This window comes from Fundulus heteroclitus, chromosome 9, assembly GCF_011125445.2.
Source record: "Fundulus heteroclitus isolate FHET01 chromosome 9, MU-UCD_Fhet_4.1, whole genome shotgun sequence".
Classification (NCBI taxonomy): Eukaryota; Metazoa; Chordata; class Actinopteri; order Cyprinodontiformes; family Fundulidae; genus Fundulus; species Fundulus heteroclitus.
In genome coordinates, this window is record NC_046369.1 from 4,471,659 (window position 1) to 4,485,188 (window position 13,530).

Sequence of the window (13,530 nt, forward strand, 5' to 3'; positions counted from 1 at the left end):
TATTTGCATTTTTAATATACAATATCATTATATTTAAGTTTATTTACAAGATGCTTTCAGGGCCAGTGCATCATGTTGACCTCAGACCCAAGTTTTTTTTTCTTTTTCTCTTGCTACCTTTTCTTTTTGCTCTCACCGACATGTTCCCTAACTTTATCAAACTTGGGCATAAAAGTTTTAAACATGTTTGTTTAATCCACTTCCTGGAATTCCACTTCCTGGAATTATAAAGTGCTCAATAATTCTCAATACTCATGACTGCTAAGCCTCTGATGTCAGCCTCTGTTGAGGGTTGTTGCACCTGAAATGAAGGAAATATATTTTTGTTAGAACTTTATGATGAGTAACTGCGTTTTAAAAGTCTTTTATTTTGTAAAAATGATAGCAGTCATATTGAGTGCATATACATACAGCTGCAATCAGAAATATTCCAACCCACATACCTCAAGACATTGTAGTAGTGATATAGAAAAATTACATTATTATTATTCTGCCAACGGAAGTTGTTAAAACATCCAAGGGTTAGGCTACGTTCACACTGCAGGTCTTAATGCTCAATTCCGATTTTTATGTGAAATCTGATTTTTTTGCGTGTCCGTTCACATTTCCAAATATATGCGACTTGTATGTGATCTCCTGTGTGAACTGAAAGCGTTCAACCTAAGTGTTCCGCATGCGCACTCGAGGACGCAATGACATCACACGTAGCAAGCGTCCTCAGTGTTTGCAGAAATAAACATGGATTGTACTGCTGGCGCGCATTTTGCGGTCATTAATTTATTTTCTAACCGGAGCTTTCCCTCCGTTGACTGCTCTCCTCATTGTACTCCGCTATGGGTGTCGTCTTTCTTCCCGCTTCTGCATAGCAGGACACAGAATAGTGACGTTTGTCGAGTATCGGTGACGTACAGGTCGGAGAAATGCGACCCGGCCGTACAGACACAGGTTACATTAGAAAACATCAGATACGTATCGGATTCAGGACCACACATATCCAAGTGGCCTGGGTCGCATTTAAAAAAAATCCGATCTGTGTTGTTCAGACTGTCATAAAAAGATCAGATACAGGTCGCATATGGGCAAAAAAATCGGAATTGGGTCACTTCAGGCTGCAGTGTGAACGTAGCCTTAGTCAGTTGTAAATCCAATGGCTAATACAGCCCCTTTTTAGAATGCTCCAAGATCAAGTTTTGGTTGACTTCAAGGTATGCTGTGATGACAAAAGTTTAATTTGTGTTAAAGTTACATTCCTCCTTCCTGACCAGATGTTTCTGGAAATCCAAAGATTGCTCTTTGTTGCAGTGCAGAAAAGGACACACTAGCACTGCATCATTACTTGCCCACCTTCTTGCTTCATCATGGAAATGGTAGTCTTCTGGTCACAAGCTTAGCTTTTTGTACGCCTGCTATGCTGCAGGGCTATATTTCCAAACAGGTCTGGTTTGGTTTCATAAGTCCATATAGCTCTCTTCCAAATCTTAGCAGTCTTGTCTAAATCCTCTTGGCATATTCTACCCAATTTTTTTTATTTATTTTTTTGATATTCCTAGCAGCTAGGAGAATGTCTTTGAAGTCCATTGTCCCTTTTACCATCAAAAGTCCTGGAATATAAATACCTGTGCTCTTTTCTTTACTTGAGTAAAGGGAATCTCGGGTAATTTGTGTGCTTTATGTTCCCCTGCTCTGAAAGACCACAGAACATTTATTTTAAAAAGCCTAATGATGATTGGGGAGATTGGGAAGAAAATTGCACAGTACCTCCAGTCCAGCAGGTGGCGGTAATAAGAAATCAAAAGCCTAACAACAAGAAGCCCGTATCCTGCTATTTGTTCAAAAAAGAGCACACAATTGGCATATCTCCTTATCCTTTGGTCTATTCTCAGTCACAACAATTATGCTTAAATATTAAGAAAACAACCCATAGGTCTTCAATATGGCAGGTGAGAGGAAGTCAGAAAACTACAGGAAAGCGTCCGTCAATCATTGTTGTCAAGCACAAATGACCACCCCTAAATAAAACACGGGATAATCCAAAAGTCCTGCCCACAGACCAGGACCTTTTATCCGGGAACATGTGGACCTTGGGAAACAGAGGTTACTTGGGTAAAATTACATCAAAATCCACGGAAATGGTTGAAAGTCCCTGCAATGGAAAATGTGTTGGTTATTCAGGGACATGTCATGGAGTCTTCACAGGAGCCCTTGTGCCAACAGTCATCAGGTCATCCTATAGGTTTCTTGCAGTTGCAGGAGTTTCTTGGTTCTTCGGTTCGTTCCAAAAACGCTGAGCTTTCTTCACAACCAGGCAAATTTGTAGCTCCTTATGTTTTCTCCCACTTTCTCTTACAATGTTAACTTTTTTGGAAATGTTCCTGTGCCCATGGCCCTTCAGGTGTGATGAAATGGCATGTTAGCTCTCCTTTTGTGGATGCTCCTTTTGTCTTTCCTCTGATTGGATATTACTTTTTTATAAATCGATCAGAGCTCAAGCAAATAAAGGATCATTAGAGTTCCCTAAAGGTTAATTATCTAAGGGAGTGGTGGCCTAGTGTGGTTGGAGTGTTGCGCTTTCGTTCTAGGTTCGACTCCCACAGAGTGCCACTCTGGGTCCCTGAGCAAGACCCTTAGCCTAAGAATGATCCCTGGTGCCGCACAGTGGCAGGCCACTGCCTCCAAATGGATGGGTTAAATGCAGAGGACACGTCTCACTGTAATGTTGCAATGGAAAATAAAGATTGTTTCAACTTCACTTTAGGCCTTAAAAGCATTTAAAATCTTCCGCAGAAGTAGTTTTCTTTCAGAGTGTGAAAAAGTACGGCATTTGAGTTTGGAAAGTGTTTTCCAGGTCTGTAGAAGAATGTATAAAAATATAAGGGAATTAAATTGTTTGGAATATGTTCTGATTACATCCTTATATTCTATTTTCTAAATGTACCGCCCATCCATCTTTCTTCTTTCAATCTCCATATTTTCAGACTCCTTCCTTCTGTCCTTCGGCAGGTCCTTTCTCTAACTCCTCTGGCTGTTCCTTCACTCTGTGCTTTAGCTGTTCCTGTCTTCCTTCTTTCTGTCCTTTGTTCCGTCTGTCAATTTCTTTTAATTGATTTCTTTTAGTCTGGATTTTTTTTCCATGTTTCATGTTTAAAGTATGCCCACAGTCAAATATATATGCCATAAGATGAACCTTTTTTACTTGTACAAAATGAGATCCAAAATCTGAGTTTAGGGAAATCCTTCGACATGAATATGTGTAAGAACCCTGAACAAATAGTAAATTATGCAAATCCTCTCTTGTTTTATGAACTGCTAAAAGTAATCCAAAGGAGAATCTTGTCATTTAAAAACGATTCAACTGATACAGTTCATAAAAAAATGTCCCAGTGTGTGTGTGAACATTTCTGATTGAAACTGAATATAAAAATGCATGTTAAAAGCATAAATGTAGATATCTCTTCTTACCTGTCGATGCAGCAGGTAAAGAAGCAGCTATTGCTCTTTTCAAGTCTGTAAACTCCAGAATCTGGCAGATCTTTACACACCGACAGGAATTTCTGCAGGTCTGATATTGGGACTCCGCTCTCCTGCTGCTGCTAAATGAGGCAAATGAAAAAGGGGCGGACAGTGTCGTAATGACTGTAATAACTTAAAGATAACAAGATTAAGTCTGACCTTTACGCAATAACCTCTAATACATGGAGGGGAGTTGCTAACGGCACACTTCCAGCTGGCCTTACCTTGACTGTGTCGTATGTGTCAGTGATTATTGTGATGAAAAGACTGAGGATCATGTAGATGAAGAGTGACACAAAGGTATAGAGGTAGACTCTGCTGAAAACCCACACCAGGCTGCTCTTCTGCTTCATGTCTTTAAAGGTGGGAAACATGTCGTCTCCGTTGATCAATGAGAACAAACACTCTGAGACGGTGTTCAAGGTCCGGAACTAAAGAAAATAAGCAGAATATCAGCCTGAAATGGAAAGAAAAGCACCAAAAACAACGTAATACGGGTTCAATTTCTGCTTTATGTAATCCAAATATACGGCACCGTGTCGTTACCTTTTCATGATATGGGCCAATCACGATCCAGCCACAGAAACAGTAGCTGATGTAGATTATTCCAGCACAGCAGATGAAACGGATAACGTTTGGAAAAGCTGCCCGGAGTGTCAAGATGAGAATCTAAAAACAGCCACACACAACAACAAAAAAAGTTAGGATTCAACATTACTTCCTGGATTTCTTTTTTCTTTTTTTGTTTTGCAAATGAAGTTACCATGTCAAATCTTGCCAAATACATTCAAACATTCAAAGAACAAAACTGTGGAACCCTGTACCTGTTTGTGCTTTACGTCCTTCGCACATAGTTTTACTGTAAGGAAAGTTCCTCTTCAACTAGACATTTTATATACATCAGCAGAAGCAGCAAGAACCTTTCTCAGACAAGACCTTGTGGAAGGGCTTTGAATGCTTTAAACGTATTTTCAACTGCGACACTTACATTATATTTCTTGAAGTAGCCCATGTAGCGGATGACGCCGATCCAAACAAACATGGTGCCAGTGCCGAGGAAGATGCTGCACACATCATAGCTGGTAAGGACCTGTAAGAAAGCGGGAAGTTGTTACCTCGGATACCTCAAAAGGAAGAAAGTTCTGATTGATTAAAGGAGTTTTTATGACCTTAGACTGGATCTCCATCTTGAGAATGGAGCCTACGATGGTCAGTGTGTCGCTGAGGATGATCAGGATATACCAGCCGTTGACAAACTCCAACCTGTCTGACCACGGCACGTCTTCACCAGAGCGTGTTTTGCAGTGGTGGATGTACTCCTGTTTACAACAAAAAGGCGCATCATTGTCATGCTGTAGTGTTTTACTGAGTGGTTACTTTTGAATGCGTTGAAACCAAGACGGCGTGAGAAATCCACACGAGTCAAAACAAGCTTTAGAAATAATGGGTCTCTCCCAGCTGGTTACATTAAACCAGACAGCACATGCGTGACTTAATCCCATCTAGGCCAACCGTTGGAGTTTTAAGCCCAGCAAGTACAGACATGAGGTGAATTTAACAAGCCAGTTTAAAGTGTTATGATGGTAGAAATGTTTGACCCTGATTAGATCTTATGGGCAACTAAGGCTGAATGTTATTATATCGTTCATCGAATGTGATTCTGCTTATCCTTTACACATATCTCATCAGAAAGACAATAAATAATGGTAACTTATATTAAACAGTTTTAAAGTTTTGAGTAGCCTAAAAACACATTTAGAATTTGTTAGTTGCGAAATTAGTAACCTGTTGGACTTAAATGATTTGTTGCTTTCTTTCAGCTACTAAAAGCTTCTTCGGTGACCATTATGTCACTGTACTTGACTGGAGGATATATACAATATATATAAAATACAAATATGATATACATTCACAAGATCAATGTATTTTATATTTTGGTCAATGTATTTTATATTTTTGTACAACCAAAAGCAAAGAACCAAAAGTTATTATGATTGCATTGAAGAAAATCAAAATTGGCCAAACTGAGAATCTGCAGGTCAGATTATTACCAGAGATTATTGGCCAATAAAAGCCTGATGGGTACATTTACAATCTACTATGCCTTAGATAGGAATGCGCAACATCTGAATTGAAACAGCTGCGGCACATTTACGGCACTATATGGTCTTGTTATATTCATTTTACTCACAAACATCAGCAGAATCCCTTTTATCACTGAGCGTGTGCAGAGTGCGAAGGAGGCAAGGCAGGTTATCAGGATGAGGCAGTCGAACATCACAGTCAGGTACACCTTTCTTGCAGCTGAGGGCACGAAATGGAAATGTAAAAACAAAACTGTTTTTCAGTCAAGTCTAGCTTGAGCGCGTGTCTAAATGACATGCACTCGAGACGGTTTGGGGAACTTACAAGCTCCAATTACTTTCCAGTCTTTGCATTCGTTGATGTCCACATCTGTTTCCAGGTCGATTTTCATTCGGCCACTGTGAGCTTGATTGTTGAAAGTAATCTGTTAAACCAACAGACGTTTCTCGGTGAGATGACAGAACATTTAAAAATACCACAATCATTTGAAAGAAAAAAAAAAGTATCTGTGTATTTTAATAGACAAGTTAGGTGACATACAATGACAGTGAAGTCGTAGCAGTCAGGCAGCTCTCGATACCTCACGGTTTGCAAATTAATGGCCTTGACAACAAATGTGATCTTCAAGGAGAGCAGCCTGGGAGAGAACAGGGACGTGAGCTCTCAGAATAAGAAAAGTAAATACAGCAAGGGAGTTAAAAGATGTTTTCTTTAGCAAAAAGTCACATGAACCTTTCTGACAAACCTTTTAAAATGCAGCTCAAAGTTCTGAAGCATGTCACGTAGCGATAGGGGAACGACTGGATAGACTTCAAGGCATTCTGTTACAAAGAGACAACAAACAAGGAAAAAGTTTCTTTCTCAGCTCACATGGTGTTCCATAGGGGTTCTTCACTGTTGCCGTTTTTCTACATTGCAGAACCATTCGACCCTGAAAACTGCATTCTTCTAAGAATGTTCGGCTATTCCAGCAGACTTCAACTAGTTCCAGTGTGCCAGTAACAAGTCAGCTTTGTTGTTCTTTCTCTCTGTGCACGTACCCTTTCCAAACAGCCTTACCTGGGTGTAGCTTTATTAACAAAGGAAACACTTGTGAGCTCTGTACTCAGATTTCCTCACACTGGTTAAGGAAGAAGCTTGTGTGGCGATCATCAGTAGAAACGGAAATTTGTCAGTTTAATTTCTTGAAATGTTTGGTGCTTGTGACCACCAAGTTTTATCATTTTTAGGACCAGCTTAGTAAAAATAGTTAAGTGGGAGAAACTCGTATTACAAGTTACTGCGGTGTCCAGATAAGGCAGCTAACTGAGTATAACCATAACTGGAAAGGCAAGGCTACTCCTTGGATGCATTTTGAGGTTAAATAAATAAGGTTCTAGTGTAATTGTTAGCTACAGAGCCTTGTAGAAGTATTCACCCCCTTGGATTTTTACCTATTTTGTTACATTCCTGTAATTTTACTTATATTTAATCTTATTTTATGTGATGGATGAGTACAAAATAGTCTAAGTTGGTGACAAAAGGACAAAAGGACAAAAATATATAATTAAAAAGAAAAAATAAATAAATTGGTATATGCATATGAATCCAACCTATTTGCTATTAAGCCCCTGAAAAGTTTTGGTATAACCAATTACCTTCAAAAGTCACATAATTAGTCAAATGAAGTTCATGTGTGTGTGAGCTAATTGTCAGCATAAACAGACCTTTTCTGAAAGGCCACAGCACCACTAGGCAAGAGGCAGCACACCAGGGAGACCAAGGAGCTCTCCAAACAAGTCAGGGCCAAAGTTGTTGAGAAGTACAAGTCAGGGTGGGGTTATAAATAAAATCAAAAATATTTGACGTTCCCCCAGAGCACCTTCAGATCCTTAATCCCCAAATGGAAAGCACATGGTACTACAACAACCTGCCAAAAGAGGGCTGTCCACCAGAACTCAGGGTGACCCTGAAGGAGTTGTAGATGTCCTCAGCAGAGATCTATAGGACCACAATAAGCACAATAACACTCAATACAGGTGGGCTTTATGAAAGACTGGCCATAAAAACACCCTTATTTAGTGTTGAAAACAAGAATGTCCATTCTGAGTTCTGAAAAGGCTTGTGGGCAACTTCCGAAATGTATGGGGGAAGAGGGAACTAAACTTTTCAGCCCCCAAGGAACACTCTACTTCTGGTACAAACCCAACACATCCCATCACTCCAAGAACACCATCCCCACAGTGAAACATGGTGGTGGCAGCATCGTGCTGTGGGGATGTTTTTCAACAGCAGAGGCTGGGAACGACTGGGAACTTCTTCAAATCGAGGGAAAGATAGATGGTGCTCAATACAGGAATATTCCGGAGCAGAACCGGTGTCAGTCTCCACGTGATTTGAGACTGGGCCAGAGGTTCACCTTCAAGCAGGACAGTGACCCGAAGCATGCTGCTAAAGCAACACTGGAGTGGTTTAAGGAAAAACATTTACATGTTTTGGAATGGTAACGTCAAAGTCCTGATCTCGATCCATCTGAGAAGCTGTGGTTAGATTTAAAGATCGCTTCAAATCTAATGCACACTGAGGCTTTGGATTATTTTGTCCTATATGTCCTGTACAATAAAAAAAAATGCATCTTTAAAGTTGTAGGATTGTTCTGTAAAGGAAAAGGTGCAAACTCTAAAACAATCCATTTCAATTCCAACCTGTAAGGCAACAAAAGATGAATTATGCCTAGGGGTTGAATACTTTTGAAAGGCACAGCAAGTATATAGTCTTCCTTTGGTCAATTGTCATTTCCTCCCACCTGCAAAACAAAAAGCTCCTGATAAATTAAGACTGTACAGCAGGAACTGTCTGCAGATGCAGGAACCACTAAAAATTACGCAAAAGCTCAGCTGTGCTTTGTTGGATTAGTTGTTGCAAGTAACAATGTGTGCGCAGAACAACACGTTCTTGTGCAAGATAAGTCCTGAAGAAATTATTTGATATTTTGCATGAAAAGAAATTCCTACTGTTGTTTTCTAGTGGAAAATAGTTGTATCATCACGGAAAAGTGAATTTATTTACATTAATACGATCGAAGAGTAAAACGTACATTCATTAGAGTCGTATATTCTAAGCATTTATTTCTCTTAATTTTGGTGATTACGGCTCATAGCCAAAGAAAAACCCAAAGTTCAATTTATGATTATGAAAAGGGATTGATAACATTCAAAAGAAATTAGAATTTGCTTTGCAAGGCTGCACTTAAAATATATTTTTGAATGTTTTGATGATTATAAATTTCAATCAATCTGATTTCTATTTTATCAACATGCATTTTTTTATATAACGTCTAATATGAGTCTCAAGCTTGTCTGCATTTTGTCCTGGTGTTTGTCCTATTCTTCTTCACTCATCAAAATATCTACTTGGAGCTTAGTTCAGGCCCGTTTTCTGACCAATCAAACACAGTAATACCATGATCATTAAAGCAGGTACAAATGCCAAGTTCAGTTGGAAATCTAAATTAGAATCTCCATAAAACTTGTCAGAATTGGGAAGCGTCTAAAACTTCTGCAAATCAGCAATCTGGCTGGTGACTGGTTTATTCAATATTTTAATTTTCTTAAACTTTTTTTTCCCTAAACTGTGAGCCTTACTCATTAGACCTATCAGAAATAAAAATTTTGAAAACCACTGTCTAAAATCAACCCACGAGTTTCCCTTTCTGTATTCAGTTATTGAACTGAATTAACTTTTCAATCTTATTTTATTAAGATGCACACATAAATTGACTGAATGAATGCTGAATTTCTCTTATAACTGTTGGACTAAACAGTTAAGTTTAGTCCATCAATTTTAAGTTTAAAGGTAGAGTCCCCGATTTTTCCGGAAGTTTCCCGAAGTCCCTTTTTGAATAACTGTGCATTTGCAAGACCACCTTACCTGCTCTTCCGCTCCTCAAGGGGATTGTGTGAAAAAAATCTCCCAAATCCACTCTGGGATTATTACTTTCTACTGAGGCCTTCGTTTTCTTCTCATAAAGTTGTAACACAGTTTGCTTCTTGCGACTGTCAGCCGTGTGTAAAGTCTACAGTGAGAGTAGCGGAGCTACAATGAATGGCTAATACCGAAGCTAACCGCTAAGCTAACCGCTAAGCTAACCGGATACATAAAAACTAGAAGTGGGGGACAGAGGGGGGCGTGGGCAGGACGAGACATGAAAGCATCTGATTGGTTCTTTCCATGCGGACCGAATGGAAAGATACTTACTAAAACTTGTCAGAGTTTTTACAGGCATCCAACTCTCACAGAGTTCAAATTTTTTAACGTCTTTTATTCTGAAAACATCATTGACTACTGTCAGGATAGAAGGACCATTTCACTCGGAATAATAAAAAGTGTTTGTGAACAGGATTACCAACTATAGCTTTAAGTTTGGGATTCTGCACAATTATGTGATCTTGAGTTTATTAGTTTGTGCAACACTTAAAAAATCATAGCTGAATTTAATTTTTTTTCTTTACCTTTAAATTGTGAATGTATCCATACATCTTCGATATCTGCTTGATCCTAACAATCACAGGGACCTATCTCTAGCTAACATCTGCATTACCTTACTCTCTTACTTATATTAAATAAAATTAGTGTTCATAATTGACGGCTGTAGCAGTGACAGCGCTTACCGGTCTCCACATGAGCATCAATTTCAAAGGTCTCAGTTCCAGGGTAGATGCTACCATTCCTGTAGAACTCCTGACAGAGTAACAGCGGCATGTAGGAAGAGCCGTTTTTCTCATATTCATGATTCCCAACAGTGTTGTTGCGCAGAAGTCCATACTGGAAATGGAAAATTGTAAACAAATCAAAACGGTTGGGAGGATAATAAAGATGCAAGCATGGTGAAGAAGCAACTCAGCAGACTAGGTGAACCACTCTTTGACAGAGCAACACAATCATAATCAATGAAAAACTGAAGGGTGGTAAACAAAGTCTAGTCCTGTGATGTCATATAATCCTCAGCCATTCAGGTTATGTAAGGCTCTAGAGTCGTAAAAAGCTATCAATAATTCACAGTTGCGCAAAAGCAGAAAACCAGTGATGTCACAAGATTTTTCTTCCAAAGAACAAAAATCTCTCACCTGAGCAATAATGTATTCAATGTGATCGTAAACATCAGCTTGTTTGTAGACTGCATACGTATCCATGCCTCCATCAACATAATCCTTCAGGAAAATGTGCTTGAAAGTCATCAGATTTTCTTCCTTGAAAGTAACAACCATCTGGTTGCTCAGACCAAAAGAAACCAGCTGCAATTACCAAAAAGCATTTCAGATGAGGTTTGTGGAAAAAAAATCGCATAAAAACACTAACATGCAATTCTTCTGATGGCATATGAGACAGCGACAAACCTGGACGGTAATTATAGCAATTTTGACAATCTGCAGCATGAGTTTCCAAGGTTTTCGTCCCCTTGCGTGGTATTTCTCACACGGATTCATGAAGTAGTACTTGATCTTCCTTCTGAGGCATTCAACCCTCTCCTCCATGCTCTGACGCTGGTGGTCTTCCCACGAAAAGGGAGGGTTCATGTCATGATCGTCATAAGCATCACTGGACTCCTCCATGGCATAAATCAATTATTCTGATTTGTGCCAAAGCAAAAGTGACAAAACAAATGGACCAAATAAGCCAAAAGGGACAAACATTATATTTTTACCTGAATGTGCTAAAAATTTTGAAGCAAAACTGTCAGACCAGGTAAGACAACATGAAACAGAAAACAGCAAGTGAGTTCATTTAGCTGCACAACATAGCGAATCAGAAGCATCATAGCAATCTTAGTAAGTAAAATATTGCACAGAACTCCACAAATTAATTTGGTTATATATATATATATATATATATATATATGTATATATATATATATATATATATATATATATATATATATATATATATATATATATATATATATATATATATATATATATATAAGATTGCCAATGACAGGTTAAATGTCTTTTATTCCCACAACTAATTCATATTTTAGTGAACTAGATGCTAAAGCTAAGGGACAATAGTGGGCCCATCTGATCTTGATGATGAAAAATTGTGCTGAAAATGAGGGGTAAATCCCAATCGGTATCCTCATCACCTATAATATCTGAATGTCATGTGTTATTAACGTTTTGCCCCCATAACTGCTATACATTCTTGTATTCAGACTAATTTTGTTTTATTTATTAGTTTGTAGCCTCTTATCAGCAGTGAAATCAACATAAAATCTCTTTGTAGGCTTTCGAAGCTTTTCACATTTTGTGTCGATACAGCAGCATAATTTAACATATTGCATTAGAATTTAATTTGATAGACCAGAACAAAGTAGTGTATTTTAATTGTGAAGCGGAACAGGATGTGTTGGCATCCTCCTATCCCCATAGATAAAACGCAGTGCAACCAATCAGCTTCAGAAGTAATCTAATTATTAGTCCAACAGAGTGTAATTTGTTCTCGGTGTAAATAGAGAGAAACATCAAAAGGTATGTTGAAGAACATCAGTGAACAAACTGCATCATGCAGAGCCCCGTTTGAGCCATCATTTTAAAAAAATGGCCGTTCACCTAATCTGAGCTTCCAGGCAAGTACAGAATTAATCAGAAAATCAGCCAAGAAGTCCATGGTAAATCTTGAGGAGCTGCAGAGATCCGAAGCCGAGGCGGGATAAGCTGTCAGCAGTATTAGTTTTGGAAGAGAAAGTCATCGTTGAAAGAAATCCATAAGAGTCAGAGTTTCCCTTTGTAACAAGCCATGTAGGACACACACACAAAGCACATGGACGGAGGTTATCTGACCAAATGTAACCAAAACTGAAGTTATTGCCCTACAAGTTAAATCCAGTGGGGATCAACATGGCACATCACCCCAACATTGAGGCACGGCAGTGGCAGTATCATGCAGGGGGGATTTTTTTCTTCAGCAGGCACAGGGAAACGGGTCATAGTTCGATGGGAAAAACTGAAATCTTGTCAGAGGCTGAAAAATAATTGACACTAGGACAAAGGTTCATCTTCCAGCAGGACAGCTACATCAAAAGTATATTAGTGTTTTAAAATGACCCAGGCAAGATCGAAATCAAATTGAGAATTTATTCAAGCCTTAATAATTTGATTAATTTACTAACTATTTTGACCATTTAAATTTATCTAGGGCAGCAAATTAAAGGGAACCGCAAACACACGCACGCCTCATTCCCCTCATGTTTGCATTTTGCTTTCACCTTAAACGTAGTTACACTATTTTAAGTTGTTGTTTACAATCCCAATAAAGTAAGCAAACGTCTGCAGTTTTAGCGTAATAAAACGTGAAGAGACTCAAGGGATCTGAATGCGTTTGCAAGGCGCAAGAACAAGGAAATAAATAAGATCGCCTCTTCCGAGAACAGGGAACGAGTTTAAAAAAATGAAAAGAAAAGCAATGTCGGGCATAATATCAATCCGGAGTCAATTACTGTGATCTTCTATATACGGACTGCAAGATGGACTATTTACCAAAGGACCGAGCTCGGAAGACGGACAGGAGAAAGTGCGTCTGTGAACTGATCATTCATTATAGTTTCCGATCAGACATCTACACAAATTTTTACCGCTACTTTATTTTGTAGTGTAAAAAAAAGCATCCAAAAAGAGAGGATGAATGTAATAATAGGCCAACATTAGCAAAAAAGAAAAATCGTTCACTTACCGTTCTCCACCAAAGAAGCCACGGCAGTTTAGCAACGCGAGCTTTGACTAATCTTCGTTTCAATAAAACAAATAATAAATATTACAGTGACAGCTGGTATGTTGTGAGGGTAATGACGAACAAGGTTACAGTCGGCTATACTTCCGAGACTATAAATTCAATATGCCCAGGTAAGTTTATCGCATCGCGTGACGGCGCTCCAAACCTGGAATCTGATTGGTCAATGAA

General features: G+C 38.8%; 1 protein-coding gene across 3 annotated transcripts; it reads right to left on the bottom strand.

Moving 5' to 3' along the window:
- Positions 1-14: 14 nt before the first annotated feature.
- On the bottom strand, positions 15-13,431 carry mcoln3b (mucolipin 3b). Of its 3 annotated transcripts, none has more exons than XM_036140880.1 (14): positions 13,303-13,431; positions 10,971-11,203; positions 10,701-10,868; positions 10,299-10,398; positions 6,341-6,416; positions 6,136-6,232; positions 5,920-6,019; positions 5,702-5,814; positions 4,680-4,829; positions 4,499-4,600; positions 4,057-4,179; positions 3,735-3,941; positions 3,460-3,590; positions 15-301 (listed from the first exon to the last, which is right to left on the bottom strand). In XM_036140880.1, exons 2-14 carry the CDS (start codon positions 11,184-11,186, stop codon positions 262-264), a joined length of 1,623 nt encoding a protein of 540 aa, XP_035996773.1. In that variant the 5' UTR covers positions 11,187-11,203; positions 13,303-13,431; the 3' UTR covers positions 15-261. The 3 variants fall into 3 exon arrangements, with proteins under 3 accessions (XP_035996773.1, XP_012733484.2, XP_012733482.2); XM_012878030.3 differs by having other exon boundaries at positions 3,460-3,587; positions 10,245-10,398; XM_012878028.3 differs by having other exon boundaries at positions 10,245-10,398.
- Between the last annotated feature and the right edge of the window lie 99 nt (positions 13,432-13,530).

Coding starts and splice junctions, on each gene's coding strand:
- mcoln3b (XM_012878028.3), bottom strand. CDS start 11,186: ATGGAGGAGTCCAGTGATGCTTATGACGATCATGACATGAACCCTCCC. Junction 6,020..6,135: donor GCTACGACTTCACTGTCATT/GTATGTCACCTA, acceptor TTGGTTTAACAG/ATTACTTTCAACAATCAAGC. Junction 3,942..4,056: donor TTGGCCCATATCATGAAAAG/GTAACGACACGG, acceptor TATTTTCTTTAG/TTCCGGACCTTGAACACCGT.